This window comes from Muscardinus avellanarius, assembly GCF_963383645.1.
Source record: "Muscardinus avellanarius genome assembly, chromosome: 6".
NCBI lineage: Eukaryota > Metazoa > Chordata > Mammalia > Rodentia > Gliridae > Muscardinus > Muscardinus avellanarius.
In genome coordinates, this window is record NC_137791.1 from 140,013,120 (window position 1) to 140,038,576 (window position 25,457).

The following is a 25,457-nucleotide window of genomic DNA, read 5'->3' on the forward strand; positions in this document are numbered from 1 at the left end:
ATGGGTCTGGGAGTATAGCCCGGAGGTAGAAAAGCCTCTGGGTTCCACCCCCAGTACCACCAAAAATAAATAAATAGATCGCACTAATTAAAATTTTAGATAATAGGGGAAAGGGTGTGCAGGGGTTGGGAAAGGGGCAATATGTGGGAATACTGTACTCTCTGATCAATTTTTCTATAAACTTAAAACTGCTCTAAAAATAAGGTCTATGCACACTTGTAATCCCAGTACTTAGGAAGCTGACACAGAAGTTCAAAATAAAGAATAAAAAATAGGGCTAGGAGAGCCAGGCATGGTGCCGCATGTTTGTAATCCTAGCATTTAGGAGGGTCAGATGGAAGAATCCGGGTTCACAGGTAGCTTCAGCTACTTAGTGAGGCCTTTTGCAACTCAATGAGATCCTGTTTCAAAATAATAAATAAAAAATAGGGCTGGGGGTATCGCTCAGAGGTAGAATGCCCCTGGGTTCCATCCCCAGTACCACACACAAAAAAAGGGGGCTAGGGGTGTAACTCAGAGGTTCAATCTCAGTACTGCAAAACAATATATAATTATATTAATTAAAAAAGAAAATTATATTAATTAAAAATTACTAATAAATACAGTAAGTACAAAACATATTCTGAAAACAACAAAACATTATTGAAAGAATTTAAAGTAAGCAGAAAGACTTCTCATGTTCACAGATGCAAAGATATTGTACTTAGGATAACTTGGGATAACTGTACTCAAGCAGGGTTTGGTGCTGTACCCTTGTGATCTCAGCATTCAGGAGGCTGAGACTGGAGGATCGCAGTTCTCGGACAGCCTCAGTTACTTGGTGAGACCCTGTTTCAAAATGAAAAGTAAAAAATAGGGCTAGGGTTTAGCTCAGAGGCAGAATGCCCCTGGGTTCCATCCAGAACAACAACAACAAAAGAGAGCTGAACCTGTACTCCCAAGCTGGTCGGTCAGTACAATACCTGAGTCTCAGCTGGCTTCTCTGCAAAAATCAAGAAGAAATTGAAATTTGATACCAAAACAGGGTGATTCAAAAGACCCAGAACAGCCAACTGACCTTAAAAAGAAGAATCAAGTTGGCAGAATTCCACTTCTTAATTTCAAAACTTATTGAAAAGCTCTAGTAATCCAGACAGTGTGGTAACTGACATGATGGTAGGCAGATAGGTCAGCAGGATAGAACTGAGAATCCAGAAACAAACCCTCAGACTCACGACCAATTCGCTTTCAAGAAGAACGCGAAGACAGTTCAATGGAACAACGCTGTTTTCTTTCCAATAAATGTTACTTGAAAAATTTAATGTTCATATACAAAAGAATGAAATTGGACTCCAATCATAAACTATATGTGAAACTTACCTCCAATGAATCAAAGACTTAAATAAAGGAGTAAGAGTGTTAAGAAGAAAACGTAGGTATGACTATTTTTTTTGTGTGTGTGGTACTGGGGGTGGAACCCAGGGGCTTTTCTACCTCCAGGCTATACTCTCAGACCTATTTTATACTTTATTTGGGAAAAGGGTCTCACTAAGTTGCTGAGAGCCTCACTAAGTAACTGAGGCTGGCTTCGAACCTGTGGGATCCTCCTGTCTCAGCCTCCCAAGTACTGGGATTACAAGTGTGTGCCACCACGCCCGGCTTGGTATGACATGACTCTTCTTGACCTTCATATAGGCAGTGGTTTCATAGGACAACAAAGACACAAGTAACAAAAGAAAAATAGATAAATTAGCTGTTGTCAAAATTAGAAACTTCTATATTTAAAAAAACACCATTAGCAAAGGGAAGACAAGAACATTGTTCAAATCATGTCTGATAAGGGACTTGTACCTAGAATATGTAAAGACTACATGAGAATATAAAGAGTATAAAAACTCTTAAAACTCTGGGTATGGTGGTGCAGGCCTATAATCCCAGTACTTGGGAGGCTGAGACGGGAGGATTGCCGGTTCGAAACCAGCCTCAGCAACCTAGTGAGACCCTGTTTCAGAAGCAAAATGATAAAAAAAGGGCCAGGGGTATACCTTGGAGGTAGAAGGCGTATAGGTTCAATACCTAATCTATCTGCGCGCTCTCTGTCTCTCTGTCTCTCTCTCTATTCTCTCTCTTCTCTCTCTTCTCTACCTCTTCTTTCTCTCTGACACACACACACACACACACACACACACACACACACACACCCCAAAACAAAAATCCAACTCTTATAACTCACTGGGAGTGTTGGTGCATGCCTAGAAAGCAGGCTACTTGGGAGGCTGAGGAAGGAGAATCACAATTTTTAGGCCTGCCTTGGCAACTCAGTGAGACTCTGTCTTAAAATAAAAAATAAAAAGTAGCTTAATGGTACAGTGCCCCTGGGTTTCATCACCAGTACCACAAAACAAAACCTCTTATAACTCTATGATGAAGATATGAATACACACTTAAAACTGAACAAACCAGAACTTGGGAGGCTAAGACTGGAGGACCGCGGCTCGCAGACAGCCTCAACTACTTAGTGAGGCCTCTTCAACTCAGTGAGACCCTGTTTAAAAATAAAGAATAGCCGGACGTGGTGGCGCACGCTTGTAATCCCCGCACTTGGGAGGCAGAGACAGGAGGATCGCTCAGGTTCGAAGCCAGCCGAGCGCGCTGGCTTAGGAGACCCTGTTTCCAAATAAAAATGTAAAAATAGGTCTGGGAGTGTAGCCCGGAGGTAGAAGGGCTTCCAGGAACCCCAGTACCACCAAAAAAATAAAAAAATTAAAAAAATAAATAAATAAAAATAAAGAATAAAAAGTAGGGCAGGGTGTGTAGCTTGGAGGTAGAATACCTCTGGGTTCCATCCCCAGACCCGCAAAAAAAAAAAAAAAAAAAAAAAAAAGAACAAATGTTTGAATACTTTTCCACAGAAGATACACAAATGGCCAATAAGCACATGAAAAGATGCCTAACACGACTAGCCATAAAGAAAATGCAAATAAAAACCACAGGAAACACCACTTCATACCCTAGAGGATGGCTAAAATCAAAGATGGCAGGCCAAAAGGAGCTTGGGAGCCAGACAAAGTGGTATACACTGTAGTCCCCTACTCGGGAAGCTGGGCCAGGAGGACCATAGGTTGGAGACCAGGCTCAGCAGCTGAGGGGGACCCTCAGACTTAGTGAGACTCTATTTCAAAATAAAAAATAAAAAAGGCTGGGGGTAAAGCTTGGAGAAAGAATGCCTATGGGTTCAATCCCCCTTACCAAAATAAATTAAATATCCCACAAAACCCAAAAAGGAGCCAGGTGTGGTGGCACACGCTTGTAATCCCAGCATTCAGGAGGCTGAGACAGGAGGATTGTGATTCGTGGACAGCCTCAGCTACTACTTAGTGAGGCCCTTTGCATGCAACTCAGTGAGACTCTGTTACAAAATAAAGAATAAAAAACAGGGCTGGTGGTGTAGCTTGGAGGTAGAATGCCCCTGGGTTCCATGCCCAGTGCCACAAAAAAAAAAAAAAAAAAAAGTCTGGGCAAGGATGCATAGAAACTGGAACCTTCAGGCACTGATGGGAATATTAAGTGGTGCAACTGCTTTGGAAAATAGTTTGGCAGTTCTTCAAAAGGTTAAACATGGCTGAGCATGGAGGCACACACTTGAGAGGCTGAGACAGGAGGGTCATGGGTTCAAGAACAGCCTCAGCAAGTAGTGAGAGTCTCAGCAACTTATTGAGACCCTGTTTCAAAACAAAAACTAAATACAGTAAAATAGGTCTGGGGTATAAGTCCAAAAATAGAGCGTCTCTGGGTTTAATCCCTATTCCAAAAAAAGAAAAAGGTTAAACATGGAGTTAGCATAGGAGTCTGCAAGCATACTCATGGGTATAGAACCAGGAGAAATGGAAACTAAAGTCCACAGAAACTGGTTCTCAGGCCATCAGAGTGACCACGTTTATAACAGCCCCAGCATGGAAATAGCCCAAATGTCAGTCAACTGGCAAACAGTAACTAAGATGTGATATATCCATAAATTGAATATCATTGGGCAATAAGAAAAAAGCACTAACACCTTAAAAACATGCTAAGCAAAAGAAACCTGGCAAAGAAGACCATATATAATATAATTCTATTTATATGAAATGTCCAGAATGGGCAAGCACGTAGACAGAAGGAGGACAAGTGGAGCTGGGCGTGAGGAGCACACTGGTGAGTGTGGTTTGTTATGGGCACCGAGATGTCGCTATGGTTTGGATATAGAATGTCCTCCAGAAAAGCTCATGTGCTTAGAGGTGAGATCACTGAGCCAAGGTGACAACCTCATCAGTGCACGAGTCCACTGGTGACCAAGAGTCCAGTGGGCTCACTGGGACCACATTTGTCCCTGGTCCCTTCCCCCTCTTGCTCTGCCTTCTGGGGCCATGAGCAGCTTTTCTCTGCCTACCCCTCCTTGTGATGGTTCTGCTTTGGAGCCAACCAATTATGGACCAAACCTCTGAACCCATGACCCAATTAAACCTTCCCTCCTATCAGTACTTCTCATCAGCTATCTGGGGGCACAGAATGAAGACTGTCTAATACAGAAGTCAGGAGACTGCGTGTGGTGATGTTGCACTAACCCTGTCACCTGGAGCACTTTTTTTGTTATGGTACTGGGAATTGAACCCAGGAGCATTCTATCTCTGAGCTACACCTCCAGTCGATTTTTATTTTTTATTTTGAAACAGGGTCTCGCTAGGTTGTTGAGGCTGTCCTCGAACCTGCTATATCAAGTACTGGAATTACAGGTGTTTGCCACCATGCATGGTGACTAGAATAGGTGAATTGTATGGCCAGCAAGTTGTAAAGTTATATTTCAATAAAGCTGGTATGTATGTATGTATGTAATGTATGTATGTGTTAAAATAATATTTTATTATTTTATTTTATTGTGGTGCTGAGGGGATGGAACCCAGGGGCAATCTATCTCTGAGCTACATCCCCAGGCCTGTTTTTTATTCTTTATTTTGAAACAAAGTCTCACTGAGTTGCAGAGGGCCTCACTAAGTAGCTGAGGCTGGCTGTGAACCTGGATACGCCTGTCTCAGCCTCCCAAGTACTGGGGTTATAAGTGTGCGCATGCTTGTAATCCCTGCACTTGGGAGGTGGAGACAGGAGGATCGCGCAGGTTCAAAGCCAGCCTTGCTGGATTAAGACACCCTGTTTCCAAATAAAAATATTTTAAAAATAGGTCTGGGAGTGTAGCCAGGAGATCAGGAGATAGAAGGGTTTTCAGGAACCCCAGTACCACCAAAAAAAAAAAAAAAAAAAAGAAAAAGGAAGAAAAAAAGGAACATCTGTAAATGACCTGCTCGACCTGCTCATAGTGACAGAGACCAGAACCCATGCACAGCAAGGCCGGTGCCGGTGCCTCTGAGGCCAGGATAGGAGCCTGCCATGCCAAGAGGCCTGTGCTGGGGCCAGCGAGGCCAGGATAGGACCCTGCCTTAAGGCAAGGCCAGTGCTAGGGCCAGTGAGGCCGGGATTGGAGCCTGCTGTGAGGCAAGGCCGGTGCTGGGTCCTCTGAGGCCGGGATCGGAGTCTGTTGAGGGGTGAGGCCGGTGCCGAGGCCAATGAGGCCAGGATCAGAGCCTGCCGTGAGGCAAGGCCGGTGCTGGAGCCAGTGAGACCGAGATCAGAGCCTTCCCGGTGGCCTGGCCGGTGCCGGTGCCTCCAAGAGTGGCACCGAAACTTACAATGCGGCATACACAGAGAAATATCACAGAAAATAAAAAATCAGATGCTTTCCCTAATATATAAGTGTGCGCCACCGTGCCAGGCTGTTATGAGTTTTTTCTGGGCGGGGGGATGTTACTGGGGATGGAACCCAGGGACTTAATACCTCCAGGCTACACTACCATACCTATTTTTTATATTTTGTTTGGAAACAGGGTCTCACTAAATTGCTTAGAGACTCACTAAGTAACTGAGGCTGGCTTCGAACCTGCTATCCTCCTGTCTCAGACTCCCAAGTACTGGGATTACAAGCATGCACCACCATGCCCTGCTATCTGTTATGTTTTTAAATGGCAACTGTGATTATTTTTTCTGTACTGGGGATTGAACTTGGGGCATTCTGCCCCTGAACCACACCCCCAGCCCTATTTTTATTTTTTATTTTTGAAACAGTCTCACTAAGTTGCAGAGGGCCTCACAAAGTAACTGAGGCTGGCCACAAACCTGTGATCATTCTGTCTCAGCCCCCTAAGAACTGGGATTACAAGCATGTGCCACCACATCTGGCAACTATACAATATTTAGAACTGAAATACTACCTTCGACTCTGTGTACATATGTGGATCTCAGTACTCTGTATTAGGAAGAGGGGAAATGGAGAGGAGGGGGCTCCAAGTGCTGTGTGCACGCATGTCACTGTCAGTATGGTTTACATTATAATGTAAGACTATAATGCACGAATAAAGGCATATTAAAAAATACCTGAGGCTGTTGTCAACTGGTCAGCTCTCTCAGGAAGAAGATCCACATGTGAAATAAAACTAGGTAAATGAGATAACAACAACAACAAAAAAAATTAGAAGCCGGCCATGGTGGCGCATGCTTGTAATGCCAGCATTTGGGAGGCTGAGACAGGAGGATAGCAGTTGGCGGGCAGCCTCAGCTACTTAGTAAGACCCTCTGCAAATCTGTGAGACCCTGTATCAAAATAAAGAATAAAAATTAGGGCTGGGAGTGGAGCTCAGAGGTAGAATGTCCCTGGGTTCCATTCCCAGTACCACAAAAAAAAGAAATTTAAATAACTAATTCATGGCACACATAACAATACCATAAGTAAAATGATTTTTACACTCGGTGCAGTGGTGCGTGCCTGTAATCCCAGTACTTGGGAGGCTAAGACAGTAGGATTGCCCGTTCGAGGATAGCTTCAACAAGACCCTCAGCAACTTAATGAGATCCTGCTTCAAGACAAAAAATGAAAATGGCTAAACCTTTTTATTAGAGGTAGAATGTCTCTGGGTCCAATTCCCACTACCAAAAAAAAAACCAAAAAAAATTTAAAAAAACAAAAAATCAATCTTCTACCTTTATAATCTTTATACATAAAGCAAATGTCTGTCTCAAACAGCACACCTATAAAAAATAAGAAAAACCCACCATACATACCAAAGAATGAGATGTGTATTTCATACCATAAATAGACTATTTGATCTCTAACTTGAGTGATACACATACAGGTATCACTCTACCTATACACAAAAGTGGATACCCACTTCCCATACATTCCAGAAAAATCTAACTACTATTCCATAACACATATGTGCATAAAATCATTATTCTATACCATATGCACAAAAATTAGCAATATCATACCCAACAGGGAAAAGAAATGATACCTATCTCACCCCTCACACAACTAGATCCTAGGTCACACATCACAATAGATGCTTGGATCTAAACCCCTTCCCAGCACACCTGGAAGATACACCGTGCCCTCCCAACATGGAAAGTTGGATCCGATCTCAGAGGGGTCCTCTGGGGAGGCCTTTCCCATGAGCAGAGCTAGTGGCAGCCAGGTTGGGATGCTTTAGACACTGGGACTGTGAAGCTGTAACCACCTCCTGGAGACTTCCCAGGGCAGCTGACAGTTTGTGCACACTCCACAGTAGAACCAGGCTGATCTCTGAGAGGAGGAGAAGAGGTCACTTGCAGCCCCAGGAAGAAGAGACTTTCCAATTCCAGGTCCTTCGAGACCTGGAATCAGCTGGGCTACCCATACTATTGCCTTGGCTCTGGGGCCTTCATGAGTTCCAGCCCAATGGGAGGGCTGGCGGTAGACACCAGGATCCTCTCTCTGCTGGGCCCCTGGAGCCCGGCAACAGTGCCCGGACCCCTCCCTCGTGCAGTCAGCAGATGAGTCCATGCTCCAGCGCAGGTCTGTAAACTGTTTGCCATCGCTCAGCCCTTCTATACCAGGAGGATGACATCACCTTCATTCTGAGTTGGCCAGTGCCTGGATCCTGATCCTGCTGTAGGCTGGGATCTCATGTGGGCTTTCAGCAGCTGGGCCTGGGAGGGACCTGTGAAGGACAGGTGAGTCATTGGGCTTTGGGAGGAAGTATGCTGCTGGAACAGATGGGGCCAGGAGGCTCCACACAGATGTGTGTGTGTGTGTGGGGGGGCGTGGGTGCCTGTGGAGGAACCTGCCTGGCAGGCCTGGGCAGTGGGGCCTGGGCAGGGAGGCCTCCCTCCCACCACCTGGTTTTCATCCAGGAGCTGTGCCAGCTGGCTCATACTGTAGGCACTGGGGACAGACAGATGCTGCCCTCACATGCCTGACATTCTCTGGGAACAGCAGATGAAAACCAAGGAAATAAACAGGATGGCCCTTCCATCTCCTCTGGTGCTGTCCTGGAAGAGCTGCTGGCTTTGAGCGCGCCCATTCCTGTAAAGCAGCTCTCCATTGCTTGACTTTGAACAAAACACTGTTCAGGGAAGACACATTAGCCTGGAAAAGCCTCAATTAATGGCAGCTTGGGATGCTGATAGAAGTTTACATTTGGTTAAGAAGGGAGATAAAGACAGATAAACACAAATTTAGCATAACAAGATGTGGAGCATTCAGGAAGCCTCTGAGGTCATTTTTCAAGATGAAAGGCCCATGCTGTCACCAGGGGACAGCTGGAAGACATGGCTGTCCCAGAGGTGTGTGGAGCCACAGGGCAGGGGAATGCTGATGAGGTGTTGTCTGGCTGTGTGTGACCTCCATAACCAGGGGTGTTTAAGTCAACTAAGAGCAACTGAAGTTACCGGTTCGTTCAGATTTTTCCCTAGTAATAATTTCATCCGTACATTCTGCCTCTGTGATTTTATCAGAGTATCATGATGGGCCCCTTGAAAAGATAATAAGAGTAGAGACATAGCCCTTTATGCTACAAAGGGTCATAGTTTACTATGTCCAGGGGTTTATTTCCATCTCAGCCTTTTTTAACTGTCTCATAACCATTAATTTGTTCTTCATTTCTAAAGCTTTGTCTTTCCAAAAGGGTTGCCTAAGTGGTGTGTTATCTCATGTTTTTTTTCGGGTGTGGGGATGGAACCCAGAGGCATTTGACCTCGGAGCTACACCCCTGCCCATTTTTTAAAATTATTCTTTATTTTGAAACAGGGTCTCACTGATTTGCAGAGGGCCTCCCTAAGTCGCTGAGGCTGTCCGCGAACTGCAGTTCTCCTGTCTCAGCCTCCCAAATGCTGGGATTACAAGCGTGCACCACCACGCCCGGCTAGTTGGTCATTTTTAGTTACTATGATGAAGTGCTTGAGGCTGGGTAACTTTGTAAGAAAAGAAGTTTGTTTGGCTCATAGATCTGGAGGTTTCAGGGCTTGATACCAGTGTCAGCTTGGCTCTGGTGAGGACTTTGAGGCAGATGGTATCTTGACCCTGAGTTTGAGGGAGGGATCATATCACCAGATAGGAGGCCAGGGTAGGGGGTCAGGGTTGCTGTTGTTGTTTTTTTAATTACAGATTTCTCTTGAGAACCAATTTGGGAGTCTCATGAGAACTAGAGAACTATGTTTATCTTTTCCAAGGGCAGCACCTCAAATGGCCCAAGGACTCCCCCTAGGCCCACTCCTTAGAGGCCCTCCCACTATAGGGATCAAGCACTCAGCACATGAAGCCTAGGGGACAGACACATCCCAACCACAGCAGATAGAACCACACACGTTACCTTTGGGGTAGTCCCTCCTTCCTTGTCATAGTTACCTGGGAAGGAGTACAGGGTGGAGAAGCCGCCTGCCCAGCCAAAGTATCAGCTCACTACACGCAGGAGTTAGCTTGTCTTCCCGCCCTTGTCCATGGCTGTCTCATCCCCTAGTGAGGTTCATCCAGACGACTGCGTGTGCTAACAGCTCATGCCTCCTGAGTAATGCTCCATGGCATGGAGATAGGCAGTTTGCGTAACCATTCGACTCCCAGGGGACACCTGGCTATTTCTAGTTTTTGACTATCACAAATAAAGCTGCTTCAGGCTTGGGTACAGGCTTTTGTGTCAAAATAAGCTTATTTTTCAGTGTTAAATGACCAAGAGTACAACCACTGGGTTATATGATAATAATTGCATTCTTAGTTTTGTACAAAACTGCCAATATTTTCCACAGCCTTGACAGCATTTGGTGTTGTCACTGTTATAATTTTAGCCATTCTAAAAGGTGTGTGGTGATGTCTCAGTGTAGTTTTAATTTGCATTTTCCTAGTGGCTAATGAAGTTAGTCATTTGTGCCTATTGCCATCTGGCCACACTGTTCTATGAAATACCTTCTCATGTCTTTTGCCCGCTTTCTTCTTTCTTTTCTTTTCCTGGTACCGGGGATGAAACCTAGGGATGGAACCCAGGGACATTCTACCTCCAAGCTACACCCCCAGCCCTAGATTTTATTATTTATTTTGAAACAGGTCTCACTGAGTTACAAAGAGTCTCACTAAATAGCTAAGGCTGTCTACAAACTGTGATCCTCCTGTCTCAGCCTCCCAAATGCTGGGATAACAAGCATACACTACCACACCCAGCTTTTTGCCCATTTTCTAACTGGATTTTTAAAACTGTTGAGTTATACAGTCCATTGTGGGATAGTTAGTTTCCAAATATTTTCTTTTTTTTCCTTTTTTTTTTTTTTTTTTTGCGGGTCTGAGGATGGAACCCAGGGGCATTTGACCTCTGAGCTATACCCCCTGACCTAATTTTTATTCTTTTTATTTTGAAACTGGCTCTCACTGAGTTGCAGAGGGCCTCACTAAGTAGTAGAGGCTGTCCGCGAACCACGATCCTCCAGGTCTCAGCCTCCCGAATGCTGGGATTACAAGTGTGTGCCACCACGCCCGGCCTTTCAAATATTTTCTCCCAGCCTATGTATACAAAAACCTTTTTATGGAAATGGCATTAAACCTACAAGTCAACGTAGGAAGAACTGACCTCTTTATGCTTTTGAATTATCCAGTCCATGAACATGGTATGCTTCTCCATTTATTTAGGTCTTTGTTGATTTCTTGCATTAATACTGTGTAATTATTAGCATTCAAGTGCTACACCTGTTTTGCTAAGTTTATATCTGAGTATTTAATTTTCTTTAAGTAATTTTAAGTGCCTTTAATTTTGGTTTCCACATGATCCGTGTTGGTACTGTTTATAGAAATGTAGTCCATTGTTGTGCTGGTCTTGTATCCTGCAGCATTGTTGAACTTATCTGCTCATCCCAGGAGAACTGGGCAGTGAGGAGAAGGAGCTGGATGAGACATGCTGATGGAGGGACAGCCACTGTGATTTGTGTTAACATAACAAGCACTTAGATTCTTCCCATTTCCCTGCAGATGTTTGACTGGTGGCCAGAAGCAGGATTAGAGACCTGGCCTCTATGTTTCCATTTTACATCCATCTCCTTTGCTCTAAGTCACTTAGGTTCCAGGAACAACAAGTCTGATGAATAAATATCTTGTGATGAGTAGAAGCTACCTCCCAGGCAACAGCAATTTTCTTCATAGACAAGATACCACCTGGATAATCCTAAAACAATGTTGGACCAGACCATATCCAATCAAGATGTAAGGGGGCCAAGAGGGCAGCCCTTGCACCTGTGCAAGCCTTCAGCTATGCAACCCCACACCCTTCCCTCATTCCCCTTTCTATATAATCCCAACATCGCTGTCAGCTCTTGAAGAAGGCTAAGGACATGGGGCCCCTTTTCCTCACAGTGTAGATTGCACTGATTAAAGTTCCTTTCCTGCCTTTCACCGTGACCTCTCTTGTTTGGTTTTTGGGGCAAGTGGCCAGACCTAATTTGTTGGCTCCCAAGTCAGTCTTCTATCTTAGGATCCTGGTAACAGTACCAGGCTCAGGCACTACCCAGTCCTACAGCTGGTGAGACCTGAACCAGGTGCCCCCAAAGTGAAGTCCCCAGTCAGAAGGCAGTTGAGGGGCTAGGTCTTCAGGGAAGGGGCCATGGTGGGGTGGGGCAAGTCGGGGTGGGGAGAGGAAGAGGAGATGGGACAGAAATGAGGGGAGGGCCATGGCAAGTGGACTGTCCTTCTGGGATTATGTCATTGTTACTGGACAGAACTTCTCAAAAGAAATCCAAAGTGGGTGACTCCATCTGCCTGCACAGGACCCAGGGAGAGCCGTGAAGGGTTGGGGCTGTGGAGTTGTTTGTGCAAAGGGCACTGCTATTGGTGTACAGGTGGGAGGGTGGGGGCAACCTGTCCAATGTTTAACACAAAAAGCAGTAGCCAGCGGTGGCCTATGGGGTGTGTTTGAGGGACTAAGGCCCATGACCTGAGGCTGGGAAGTGCATCTTGTAGCTCTGACCAGTTGTCCCTGCCCCACCCATACACTGGCCCAGCAGGGCTTGGAGCCTCTCAGTCCAGTGAGAGCCCAGGTCAGCACACCTGCCTCTTCTCTGCCCCACCCACGGCCTCTTAGGGAACAAACAGAAACCTGAGCCCACCAAGCCAGCTGTGGCCACTGGAAAATGGGTACTGCAGCCCTGAGCAGGGGGAGGGGAAGGCTGCTTCTGAGCTGGGGGCCTCAGGCCTCCCCACCCCTCCCACCAGTTTCTGCTCCCCCCAGGGCAGGTCTAGCTAGTCAAGCTGACTCCAGCCTCCTCTTCCAGGCTGGCCTCTGGCCTCTCTCTAATGCTTGTTCAGCCCTCAGGAACTTGGAGGGGCAAAGCAACGTCAGGCCCCGGCATGCCCATCTCTGGGGGGCACACAGGCCAAGACAAATTTGGCCCCTGTGGGAGGGGACTTTATCTCCACCTTTGAGCCAGGGATTTCTTGCGTGTGTTGGGAGTTGGTGGGGGGGGGGCGTACTGGACACTGAACCCAAGGCATTCTGAGGCAGGAAGTGTGTGTGTATGTGTGTGTGTGTGTGCGTGTGTGTGTGTGTGTGTTAGTGGAGAATGAACTCAAGAGCATTTTCAGTATGGGATTTCTTTTGTGTGTGAAGGCACTGATTTCGTGTGTGTCACACACACACACACACACACACACACACACACACACACACTGGGGACTGAACCTAAGGCAGGGATTTCTTGTGTGTGTATGGAGGGGATACTGAAGCCAAAAATATTCTGAGCCAGGGATTTCTGTCCCAGCTTTACACAACCGAGCCCAGGAAGGTCCCACGGACCCGCTGGCCCCTCCCACTGGACGCGTGTCCCCTGCCCCCTCCTCCAGTCCTCTGGGCGGGGACTGGCCCGCGTGCCCCGCCCGGCCGGCGGAGTCCTCTTCCGCGGAGTCGGAGTCGGCCCACGCGCGGCGCTGGGCTCTTAAGTTCTCGCAGGACGCCTGGGCCAGAGCGATGGCCGGGCCGGCGGGGGACGCGCCGCGGGGCACCCGCGCCTACGCGCGCCGCTGGGTCTTCCTGTTGGTGGTCAGTCTGCTGAGCTGCTCCAACGCCATGGTATGGGCCACGGATGTGGGGCACTGGGCGGGTCCGCGGCGCCCTCACAGCCGGACAGCCCCAGGCTGCGAGTGTTGGGTCGCAAGTGCAGGGACCTCGGGCCTCGGGTGCCTTCTCTTGGATGGGCAGGCAAGTGCCGTCCAAGTCTGCCCCAGCCCCAGGAAAGGGGCCGTCGGGGAGATGGGCCTGCCAAATCCAGCCTCAGCTCTCCCGGACTCTGCAGCCCCCAGCTGGTGCAGCCAGAGGCCCGGGCTGCCTCAACCCAGCCCATAGCACTGAGGTGGGTCAGGGTGAACCTTGCTCTAGCTTCAGCCCAGCCCCGCCCCCAAGTTCCTTGGGCAGGCATCCAGAGACCTGAACACACCTGAGTGTGGAGGGGGTTTTGAAGGTGCACTACACACAGCTGACTCTAGGGAGACTGCACAGGGTTAGCCTGCGACCCCCCACCTTGGTCACCCTATGTCACCTCCCTGGTGCTGTGGCTGTCTTTCTAGTGTGTGTGAAGGGATCTGGGGTGGTTATGGGGTTTCCCAGAGGAGCTCAGGGATGGGCGGGCACCTGAGCGTGCAGCTAGTCTGTATGAGGACCCACAGTGCAGACCTGGGGATGCACCAGGCAGCTGGATCCGGGGAAGTTCAGCAGCAGCAGCCCTCATCACTTCATCTAAAAGGCAGGTTCTCTAGGCCTTTTCTCCCTGGGTCTGTAGGGTTAAGTGATTTCAGAACTCTGACTCTGCCATGGCTGCCCGGATGAGCCATCCCGATCAGGGATGGCTCCTGGTGCCTTACGACTAGGTGTAGGGAATGTAACTGGCATCTGAGGATGCACACAGGGTTGCATGAAGGCCTGGGACATGCTGGCATTGTAGAGCAAAGGGAAATCTTAGTCTGACACCAGGAATTGTGATCCCTGCTCAGGGCTCTACTGTGAGTGCTAGGCTCCTTGTTGACCCCGAGCAGGTTTCCTGGAACCCCAGCCACTGCCTGTAGGTGCTGACCAGGCTCCCAGGGGCTGAGAGTGCAGGTGCTGCAGAGCTTGGGGCAAGGCCTGGAGATGGCGCAGCACTCTGGAGGGAGCTTGCAGTAGTGTCCTGGGGAGGAGCTGGGCACACCTGCAGTTGGGTGAAAGGACTCCTGCACAGCGTGTGACAGCTCTGCTCATCCTGCCTGCACATTTTGGATGTGTCTCTGGGCCACAGCTCAGGGAGGAATGACCGTGAGACTGAGGCTCTCGAGGGTGAGCTCTGCTCAGTTCTGCAGAGCAGGCTGTGTGAACAGAGTCTCACCTCCTGTCCACTGGGCTCGGCCCAGTGGAAGGCTGCTGGGGCTGCTTGGTGCTCACTCTGGGCCTGGGCGATCTGTCCCGGGCACTGTCCTGAGAAAAAGGAACCCAAAGCAGCCATTGCCCAAGCTCTCTGCCACGTGAAGCCTTGTGTGGGAAGCCTGGACTGCCTGCCCTGCCACAGAGGGCGTGGCCTGGGCGCTGGCATCCTCAGAGTTGAGTCTGGCAGGAACCTGCTGTGGTGGCACACCACTGTCAGTGGTCCAGGCTCCCACCCTGCTGCCCTGTTAGACCCCGGTGAGCCTCTTCTCTCAGCTCTCTCGCCTCTCCAGAAGAGACCTCCCACAGCTCAGTGTGGCACTGGTGCTGTTTGCTGAGTGTCTGTGGTTGAGTCCTACCACTGATAATGCTGCTGGAAAATGTCTCCTGTCCTGGGGATAGCCTCACCTGCCCAACACCTGTCTGCAGGATGCCCCATCATGGAGTTGAGAACAGATGTGCCGCAGACTCCTCAAACATTCTGGGCTCTGAGTGCTGTAGTCCCTGCGGCTCTGTCCTTGCCCCCTCTCGACCACCCCTAGGCCATCTGGTCACTGCTGCTGGCTGCCTCACTCATGCCCAGGCTCCCCGTGTCCCTGGAAGGCTGACAAGGAGTCTCCACCACCCACCTCCTCCCATCCCGCCTCCCCGACACCCGCTGTGCTCCAGGGCATGGGGCTCTTCCAGCTGTGTCCTACTGTGCTGCCCACCCTGCCTGCAGCCACGCCTCAGCTGCCCCTCTTGCCCCTCCCTGTCCAGACAGTGGGCACCTCTCCTCAGAGGGCGAGTCCAGTCTTGGGGAGGGGTCTCATGCTCCCGCAGGCTCTGGCTAGATTATTGGCCTTGGTGGTCTGCTGTCCAGGACTGTGTGACGCTGCCCTGGTGTCCTCCCTGGGGGTGGCAGGCCCAGGGCAGGCTCTGGAGGAGGGCCCAGAGCTCGCCTTAGGTAGACTGCCCCCACACATAGGCCTGCCCACACACCCTCCCTCAGGCTGGCCAGGTGGGGGGGGGCAGGTGGCCAGGGCAGAGCCAGAGAGTTGTGTCTGTGCCTGGGCTGACTCCCGCATGTCCCCCACAGCTGTGGCTCAGCTTCGCACCTGTGGCGGACACCATTGCCCAGCACTTCTTGCTGTCCATGGAGCAGGTCAACTGGCTCTCACTGATCTACCTGGTGGTGTCCATCCCATTTGGCATAGCAGCCATCTGGGTCCTAGACTCTGTGGGGCTCCGCTGGGCGGTGAGTCAGACCCACACCACAGCCTGCTTGGGGTGAACAGGGCCCCGTGTGTGGGTGAGCGAGCTATGGTCTGCCCCAGACCAGGTCCACCAGCCCAAGTGGCTGGCCCTCCCCCAGCAGAGCTTCCAGGGCCCTGGGTGGCTGGAGGTTGGGTGTCCCGGTGGGCTGGAGAGGGGCACCTGGGGACAGGGGCTGGCTGGCAGCCTTCTCACCATCCCCACAGACTATCCTGGGTGCCTGGCTGAACTTTGCTGGAAGTGTGCTCCGTGCCCTGCCCTGCATGGCTGTCTGGATCCCGAATCCATTTGCCTTCTTCATGAGTGGCCAGAGCCTCTGCGCCCTGGCCCAGAACCTGGTCGTCTTCTCTCCAGCCAAGCTGGCCGCCTTGTGGTTCCCAGAGCACCAGCGAGCCACAGCCAACATGATCGCCACCATGTGTGAGTCCCAGGGGTGAGCTTCACCGGCCCCCTCCATCCTCCTCCCCCCCGCTGGGTGCCAGGGCCCTCTAGGCCCAGCAAGGCTCCTCCCAGTGGCTGGGGACAAGGCTTGGTCATGACAGAGCTGGTGTGCTTCTTTGTCCATTTGTCTACCCAGCAAACCCTCTGGGCATCCTTGTGGCCAATGTGCTGTCACCCGCCCTGGTCAAGAAGGGAGAGGACGTCCTCCTACTGGTGAGGAAGCTCGTGAGGGGTGTGTGTATGCTGTATGTGCACCTGTGTGATATGCGCAAGTATGTCATAGGTATGGTGTCTGCACATGTATGGCATGTGCACATGTGTGTTACAGATACATGTGCTATGTGCAGACGTGGAATATCATATGCATATATTGTACACTGTGTACATATGTGGCATGGTATATGCACGTGTGCATATCTGTGGCATGTGTATTGTGTGCATGTGCATGTGGTGTGCATGCATGAGTGAGCATGTATATGGCATGTGTGGTATATGCATGTGTGTGGTATGCACAGTGTGTACATGTGTGTATTGTGTGCATATCTGTTTTTTGTGCATTGGTGCATGTGTAGTGTGTGGAGGTATGTAGTGTGTTGCTTGTGCACATATACGGTACATACTACATGTGCATTGTGTGTGTATCTGTTGTGTGTGTATGTGTATAGCATGTGCAGGTATGTAGTATATGTGGGGATGCACATGTGTGGGTGTGTAGTGTGTGTAGTGTGTGTATGTAGCATAGTGTGTGTCATGTGCATGCACATGTGCATGTGTGTGCCATGCACATCCGTGAGACTGTGAGGTATATTAATGTGCTGTGTACATGCCTGTTGTGTGTGCATGTGTGTAGTATTACAAGTATATAGTGTGTGGCACATACATGTATAGTATGTGCATGCGTTTGGTGTGTATGTGTGATGTGTGCACTATACACCTGTGTCCCCACACCTGTCAGTATGATACCTGGGTATGTTTGTATGACCTGCTTCTGATGTAAGTGTGCGTTGGTTGTTAGGTGGGTGAGACTGGATACCAGGGAGCTGGACTGGCATTAGCAAGGAGGGAGTCATCTGGAATGGTATTTTGAAAGCCAGGTGTATGAAGCTCCTGGGTGGTGAGGGTGGAGTGCAAGGGGCCCCCAGGTCCTGGGCTTACTGACGACATATAAAGGGTGGGTGGAAGCCAGTGAGGGGGATGACTTGGGCCCAGAGCAGGGATGAGCACATGGGTGTAGGTGTCTGTGTGGCACCTGTGGTATCCCACCCTCTCTCCAGCTTGGCGTCTACATTGCCCCTGCTGCCCTTGCCTGCTTGCTGGCCACCACCTGCCTTTGGGAGAGCGTGCCCCCCACTCCACCCTCTGCTGGGGCTGCCAGCTCCACCTCAGAGAAGTTCCTTCACGGGCTCCAGCTGGTGGGTGCCATAGGTTCCGGGTGAGGGAAAGCCCTGGCCAAGCCCTCTGGGGCTCCAGGGCTCAGAGATGCCTTTCCTCCTAGCTTGTGAAGAATAAGGCCTACATCATTCTGGCTGTGTGCTTTGGGGGTGGCATCGGGATCTTCTCCAGCTTCTCAGCCCTCCTGGAGCAGATACTCTGTGCGAACGGCTACTCGAATGTGAGCACTGGCCCTGCCCATGAGGCTCTGCCTCACCCGGGTGCTGCGTCCACTCTGACATGGATGGGCTGGTGTCCTTCCTGGTAGAAGTGGGCTTCCCTGGGTCACGACCTTCCTCACACTTGGCATCGCCCTCTGCCCTTTGGCTCAGAGCTGGGAGTGGGGTTGGGGGAATGTCTCCATCTCTGCTGTGGGCCCGGTGGCTGGCTGGAGATAGCCCTGCTCTGCAGTGGTGCACCGTTCAGGAATCCCACCGGCAGGCAGGCAGCCAGCTGTGTTGTCCAGTTTGGGCCTGGGGCACTCCCCGGGCCAGGTGCATGCCTTGAGGAGCCTGGTGGCCCCTGGCCCATGACGGTGCCTAGCCTCTCTGCCCCTCCTCCAGGACTTCTCTGGTCTCTGTGGGGCTCTCTTCATCGTGTTTGGGATCCTCGGGGCGCTGGTCCTTGGCCTATATGTGGATCGGACCAAGCGCTTCACTGAGGCCACCAAGATAGGCCTCTGCCTGGCTTCCCTGGCCTGCGTGGCCTTTGCCCTGGTGAGTGCCTGCAGGAGGAGGGGTCCCCGGAGCAGGTGGGTGGTTGGTGAGGGCACTGGTGGCTTGGCCAGAGTGGGTGGCTGTTTTCTCAGGCCTGGGCCCTGCCTGCTGGGTGCTCCTGGGTGGGAGGAGGCTCCCCTGATGGCCGGCCCTGCCCCCCCCCTTCTGCCATCTTGGCTTCCAGGTGTCCCGGCTGCAGGGACAGACTCTGGCGCTGGCTGCCATCTGCTCCCTATTTGGGTTCTTTGGCTTCGCCGTGGCCCCCGTGGCCATGGAGCTGGCTGTTGAGTGCTCCTTCCCCGTGGGTGAGGGTGCAGCTGCCGGCCTGGTCTTTGTGCTGGGGTAAGTGTCCATTGGCCCTGGGGCCCAGAACCCCACTCTGGGCTTCCTGTCCTCCCCTGCCACCAAGTGACTAAGCTGCAGTGGTCAGGGGTACCAAGTGCTTGCTGTGTGCAGGCCTGGCCACCGCTGAGCCCGCATGGCCTGGGCTCCCTGCTGCCCTCGAGTGCCCAGTGCACACGTGCAGCATGGACATTTGTCCTATGAGGTCGCAGCCGGCTTGCCAGGCTGAGGGCTGTGTGTGTCCAGGCAGGCCGAGGGCGTGATCATCATGGTGCTGCTAACAGCACTGACCATGCCGCGCACAGAGCCAGCCTTCTCCACTTGCCAGCATGGCGAGGATCCGCTGGACTGGACGGGTGAGTGTCCATGCCGGGGCCTCCAGAGATGGGGGCTGAGGCAGCTAGGAGGCCTGGCGTGGCCTAGTTGACAGGGGTCAGAGTGGCTGTCGTGTGCTGTTGCTGAGGCCCCGTGCTGGTGACTCGGTTACAGGTCCGTCAGCCTGCTTCGGGCCGTGGGGCTGGGAGCGGGGCTGTTGCCCAGATGCTCTGGCCATAGTTATTGGAATTGTCTGGATCTGGATCACCTGGCTCTGCCTATCGCAGCCACGCAGGGGCGCCGTGGGGGCTCTGCTGCGGGTCCCAGCTGAGGGAGGGTGCATGTGCTGTGTCCCCAGCCTCCCTGCTGCTGATGGCCAGCTTGTGCACCTTCTTCACCTGTGTCATGGTGCTCTTCTTCCGCACACCATACCGGCGTATGCAGGCCGAGTCTGGAGAGTCCCTGCCGTCCAGGGCGTGTGCTCAGGAGCCAAGGACCACCAGCCCCACTCCAGAGCCAACATCTGAGGCTGCCAGCGCGGTGCCCCCAGCTTCCAGCTTGCAGGAAGCTCCTGGTCCTGCCTCGCTACCCCAGGATCCCCAGGGACTCACAGAGACTGTGGCCAGGGCCGACTCGTGAAGGGGAAGGAGAGACCGTCTCGGGTCACCCTGGCTGTACCGGCTGCAGCTGAGAGCCCTACCCGGGCTCGTGTCCGTGGCACGTGGCCCAGGGCATGACAGGATGGCCCTCAGTCCCCAGGCAGGCCGTGTGGCTGTAGCAAGAACCGTTGCCGATGGGTGCTGACTAGGCAGGGCAGTCCCTGGCTAGGCCAGAACCACGGTGTTGGCCAGCGGGGGCAGCAGTGGGTGGGTGGCCTAGAATGAGCAGCAGGGGCTGAGGGTGAGCTGGTAGGTGCAGGGGCCAGCCCTACTGCAGAAGCGGGCCGAGGCTAACGCAGGCAATCGTGGTTCAAGTTTATTGAACAAGCCGCAGTGGGGTGGGGCTGGGGAGCCTTGCTTCTTTCTCTTCCCCATGGCTCAGCTCCTAGCTCAGTGCTTTGTAGTTCTGGTTGCCTGCCACATTGATGGAGGTGAAGTCCAGCATCTGGCCCACCTACACATGAGTGCACTAGTGGGGAGTCAGGGGCTCAGGCCCTGCAGGAGGCCTCAGAGGCCCAGACACCTTTCAATTATAGGTGCTGAGCTCCTTTGGCTCTGGTCTTGCTTCTGTGGGTTGGTAGGGAAGGGAGGCTAGGGGAGGGGGGCTGGGGGCAGGGCAGAGGAGGAAGGGGAGGTGGAAAGGCTGACCAGGCTCCTAGTGTGCCCCCATTACTGAGCTGGTCAGTGGTGCTCAGGTATCCAGCTCCAGCCTTTGAGCACCATGGGGGAGGGCACTCTGAGGTATGGGGAGGATTAGGGAGTCCCAAGAGGCGCTGGTGGAGGGTGGAGCTTCAGGGAGCTTAGTGGGAGGGGGTGGATGCTGCTGAGAGCCCTGCCCCTGGGCCAGGACAGACCCTCTGGTGTCCAGGGCTTCCATCCCTGATCTGCCCCCAGGACCCCCACCCCCCAACCCCAGGGGCCTAGTCTATTGTCCCTTGTTGAACACTGGATGTGCTGCTTGCCACCCTTGGGCTTGCCTGGTGCCGGGCGGGCCTGGGGGCCCACCTGTTTGAAGCCATCTTCTCAGCCTGGGACATCAGGATTAGGGGTAGGGTTGGGGACTTGATGCTGAGGAGGGAGGGGCCATCAGGCTGCTCTGAGGCTCATCCAGCAGAGGACCCAGCCCAAGGGTAGGGTCACTCTGCCCACAGCCGACCCTTCCTCACAGTGCCAGCACTTGGTGGTCATCAGGGTCCATCCTGACTCACACTCAGGTGCTGTCACCTGGGATCCTGCCTGGGGATTGTCTGAGGGGGCCAGAGGCAGGTGCCTGGGACACCAGACTCTTCCCTTTCCCCAGCATCTGGCACGTGGGGTCCTCTGGGAAGGATGGAGCCATCTGGGAGGGTGCTCACAGGCACCATGCCCCCTGGGTGGGGCTGGCCTCTCACTTGTCCTGGAAGGCTTGGCCTGAGGCCTCTGGGTGGCCACTGAAGGCCTTGAAGCTGCAGACCTTCCCAGTGTGCAGTCCCTCTGGGATGTGTCCTTCAGGCGGGGCCCTCACTACTCCTTGTGCACGCTGCCTTTGCTGTTGGGGTCCTCAGGCCTGCTGGTGGAATCCTTGGGGCACCCCATGTTGTGGGAGACAACTCAGGATGGGGGCCATGGCACTTGGAGTGGAGGGTCCCAGGTAGCACACCATCTCCAAGACCAGCTGTGGGGGGTGGACAGGGACTCCTAAAGGCCCAGGCGACCTGGCTGTGCTGGCCCAGCAGGCTCCAGGGCAAGTGGACTCCATGGGTGGGCCTGTCCTTGGCGTCAGGGTCTTCTGAAGGCTGGGACCCTCCCTCATCTGCTCCAGATTGTCACCAGGGTGGCCATGGGGCACGTACCTCTCACACCCACACATTCATGTTCATGTTTACAAGTGCACATACACACTCGTGAGCCCCTGCCCAGCTGCCTGCTCACCATGCCTGTGAGGATTGCTTCTGCTCGGAAAGCCAGTCCCGTCCATCTTAAGCTCCTGCCTGGTCCTTCAGGACAGCTCAACCTTTGGCTGCCACTCCCTACAAGTCCTGCCCCCAGAACATAGCTTGGTCACAAAGCTACCTCCAAGTACCCCACCATGCCTGGGCAGGGGCTGGATGTCTCTGCAGGGCTGCTAGGCCTGCAGAACGTGACAAGGGCTCAGAGCCCTAGGCAGGGGCCCGGTCTAGCCTAAAGATAGCAACACAGGCAGGAGTATTGGGATTCCACACTTAGCTGACCCCACAGGCACCAGGCTTCCAGGGTGTCTTGAGCCTGGTGGGACTGCCCCTCCCTCCCCTTCCCAAGGCAGGTCTCCATGGTACCAGGGGTTGTCCCTGGGGTTGGTTCTCCTCTGCTGGTGACCCCACTCCCCAAAGCTCTGGTATGTCCCATCCCTACTGCTACCACCCTAGGCCCATAGACACTTTCCATCCTGGAAGCTGGAACTGCTGAGGAGTGTGCATTATTTAAAAATCCAGTGGAGCCGGGCGTGGGGGCGCACGCTTGTAATCCCCACACTTGGGAGGCGGAGACAGGAGGATCGCGCAGGTTCGAAGCCAGCCTCAGCTCCTTAGTGAGGCTCTCAGCAGCTTAGTGAGACCCTGTTTCAAAATAAAAATATAAAATAGGTCAGAGGTGTAGTCCAGAGGTAGAGAGGGCCCTGGGTTCCATTCCCAGGACCACAAAAAATAATAATAAAAAATAAAAAGTCCAGTGAAAGGGGACCTCGTTTGGTCACCTGAGGTCATCTGACTGGAGGCTCAAGGACAGGGAGGGGGCTCAGCATGCAGATGGCTGTGTAGGTGAGGAGGTCTGTTTAGCACCTTGTGGGGTTCATGTGTGTTTGCAGCTTTTCCAGGGAGGGCTGGGGTCTAAATCTGCCCCCGAAGATTGGGCTCAAGTAGGAGTCCTCAGGAGCTCCAGGTCAAAGGGGCAGGTGGCCCTGTGAGACTGGCCTGGATATTCCAAGCTCCATCCCAGGAGACATACAAGTTTCTCAGCTGGGAAGGCCCAGGGTCTAGATTCCAGAGCAAGCCAGGGCTGGCGCCTCCCCTGGGCCTGGGCTGCAGGTCAGACTCTCTCCAGGTTTGCCGAGCATTTTATTCACTTGAGATTCGGTTATGCTTTCTGTGGAGACAGATTTGATGAAGACAAAGAAAGTGGGCTTCCCCCATACCCATGGTATGCCATCTTTGGTGTTACCCATGGCTTGGCTCTCCAGGACAGCAGTGCAAGGCCAAGCCTGAACAGGGGCAGTTTCTAGGAGGCCCTCACTATCCACTGCTGCCTCCATCTCTGCACAGCTCCAGCCAACGATGACCTTGGGGTGAGACAGGCAGCCACTCAGGGACAGAGAAACGCAGACTGGGAGGCGGTCTGGGAGATATGTGGTCTTGAGGCCTAGGTCGAGGTGGGTCCAGGGCTGTGGGTTCTGAAGCTGGGTCAGGGATCCAGGGGGATTCTCAGCTGGGAGGCCTTTTAGAAGACTCCAATTCTCCCCGGGGTAGAAGTAAAGGAGGCAAAGGGCCTGGAGGCCCTCAGCAGGCTGTGTTGAGGGTTTCTGCCTTGTGGCCAACCCTCTCCACTGGGCCAGGGATGGGAGACCCCGCACTAAGAAATCGCATAGTACGGGGACCACAATCCCAGGCCCTGAGCTTTCCGCTCCACGCCCGGAGTCGCTAGTTCTATTCCACGGTGCGCCAGCCCCGCACTCCTGAAGGTGCACTCTCGCGGAGAAGGCGTGGGCTGGCTCTCCCTGCTCAAAGCCGGGACAAGGATCTCCGCCCAGGGCCAGGCCGCAAACGCAGCGCTTCTGACCCACGTACTCGGCCTTCCTGCCAAGGGCGTCGCTCTGTCCGCCCCGGCCACCAGGGGGCGCCGCACATGCCGCTCGTCGTCACGGCGCACGCGCCCATCCGGCCGGACTTCCGGGACCTTGTGGCATCCTTCACCACCTCGGTTGCGCTTCCGGTGTGAAGGTCAGGGACAAGATGGTGCCGCCGGTGCAAGTCTCTCCGCTCATCAAGGTGAACCCGGTTTCGCGGGCGGCGGGCGGTGCTCGCGGCTCCGTGTGCCCCACGCTGCACCCTTAGGTCCCTGGCCCTGCCCGTGCCCCGACCCGGGGTCCCGTCCCCGTCCCGCGTCCACGGCCCTGCCCCGCGCCCCGGCCCGGGGGCCCGGCCCTGCCCCGCGTCCCCATACTGCCCCACGTCCACGGCCCTGTCCCGCGCCCCCATCCTTCCCCGCGCCCCGACCCGGAGGCCCTGCCCTGTCTGGTGCCCCAGACCCCGGCCCGTCCCCCGCCGCCGCTCTGACGCCTTGTCCTGCAGCTCGGCCGCTACTCCGCCCTGGCCCTCGGCATGGTCTACGGAGCCAAGCGCTACAGTGAGTGTCGGGGACGGGTGGGAGCCGGGCCGGCCGTGAGAGCAGCCGCCGTGGCCTCCAGGCTGCGTTAGGGTTGGGGTGAAGGTCGGGAGCGGGAGAGGTGGCCGCCGCTGCCAGAGATTACGGACTTGGCGCCTTCGCTCAGCCTTTTCAGGGACAGAGCTCATTGAGACTCCTCCCCACCAGGTTACCTAAAACCTCGGGCAGAGGAGGAGAGGAGGATAGCAGCGGAGGAGAAAAAGAGGCAGGATGAGCTGAAACGGATCGAGAGAGAGCTGGCAGAAGGTACCGGGCCCAGACCTTACAGTGATCCCTTCCGGTTTTCCGGAGACAGCAGCCTCCGTGGAGGGAGGAGTTGCCTCCTGGCGCCCACTGCCCAGGGTGCCTGTCTGCCCTCCTGGGGCAGCAGCCCAGGAGTGTGTGTGTGGGGTATGTGGCACTTTGCCTGGGGAGGCCTAGGCCACCCATGTCCTGTGGCCGCACCACCCAGCCATTCCCCTGCAGACTCAAGTGGACCAAACAGGGAGCAAGCACAGTGGGGTTCCTTGGAATTCCATTCTGAGTTGTTTGAAAAAAACGAGACCTTGAAGTGGGTCTCTTTGGCGGGAGAGTATATAACCTGTGACATGTTGCCTCTTCTAACCTTTCAGCCGACAGCATATTAAAGTGAGCAGCAGGAGCCAGTCTTCCCTTCCCAAGCCCCTGCAGATGAATAAAGCTTTCCTACTGTGTGATGCTCTGGTTCTGTCTCATTACTGCTTCACTTCCCAGCTTCTGGACTCTAGCTCAGCAGTTGGGTAGGGGACCTGAAGGGGGTTTCAGAGGAACTATGGATTATTACTTATCACAGACCCCAAATGCAGCCCACAAACCACGGAAAATGTAGAAATGGCCCCGTGCCTGTCCCATCTGGGAATTCCAGGTATGGCTTCTAAGTGTTGCTGTAATGGAGCAGGTGCCTAGTCCCCCAGGTGCTGGTTGGTCTGCTTTGGGCTCCAGCCCGCTCTGTCAGCACCCCGGCCCTGGACAGGCAGGGGAGGGTTTGGAGGGTGGCCGGAGGCTGATGCAACCAGAGCTGGGGAGCCTGGGAGCATCTCTGAGGTGTCCAGGTGGGCCTTGAGACTAAAGCCCGGGGAGGTGGCCTCCTAGACCAAGCTGCTGGGGAAGTGGGGCCCTCTTCCAGGTGGAACACTTTCTCCTGTTGCTCTGAG

The 25,457-nt window shown here is 53.2% G+C and overlaps 2 protein-coding genes across 2 annotated transcripts; both read left to right on the top strand.

Annotated features, from left to right (window-relative positions):
• Positions 1–4,112: 4,112 nt before the first annotated feature.
• Positions 4,113–19,922, top strand: SLC49A3 (solute carrier family 49 member 3; the record flags this gene model as incomplete). Its single annotated transcript, XM_080697302.1, is given in 13 exon segments — positions 4,113–4,170; positions 7,992–8,049; positions 13,187–13,412; positions 15,811–15,969; positions 16,193–16,406; positions 16,564–16,640; positions 17,702–17,839; positions 17,923–18,039; positions 18,422–18,574; positions 18,759–18,916; positions 19,163–19,272; positions 19,590–19,828; positions 19,830–19,922. Coding segments are annotated over 13 exon segments (1,800 nt in total).
• A 3,909-nt stretch (positions 19,923–23,831) lies between these two features.
• ATP5ME (ATP synthase membrane subunit e) lies at positions 23,832–24,977 on the top strand. The gene is made up of 4 exons (XM_080698076.1): positions 23,832–23,888; positions 24,192–24,246; positions 24,433–24,531; positions 24,897–24,977. The coding sequence occupies exons 1-4, from the start codon at positions 23,853–23,855 to the stop codon at positions 24,914–24,916; spliced, it is 210 nt and encodes a 69-aa protein (XP_080554202.1). The 5' UTR covers positions 23,832–23,852; the 3' UTR covers positions 24,917–24,977.
• Positions 24,978–25,457: the final 480 nt, after the last annotated feature.

Bases quoted from the DNA above. Each gene is read 5' to 3' on its own strand.
- ATP5ME (XM_080698076.1), top strand. From the start codon at position 23,853: ATGGTGCCGCCGGTGCAAGTCTCTCCGCTCATCAAG. The intron at 23,889-24,191 runs GTGAACCCGGTT...CTTGTCCTGCAG, and splicing joins AAGTCTCTCCGCTCATCAAG to CTCGGCCGCTACTCCGCCCT. The intron at 24,532-24,896 runs GTACCGGGCCCA...CTAACCTTTCAG, and splicing joins CGAGAGAGAGCTGGCAGAAG to CCGACAGCATATTAAAGTGA.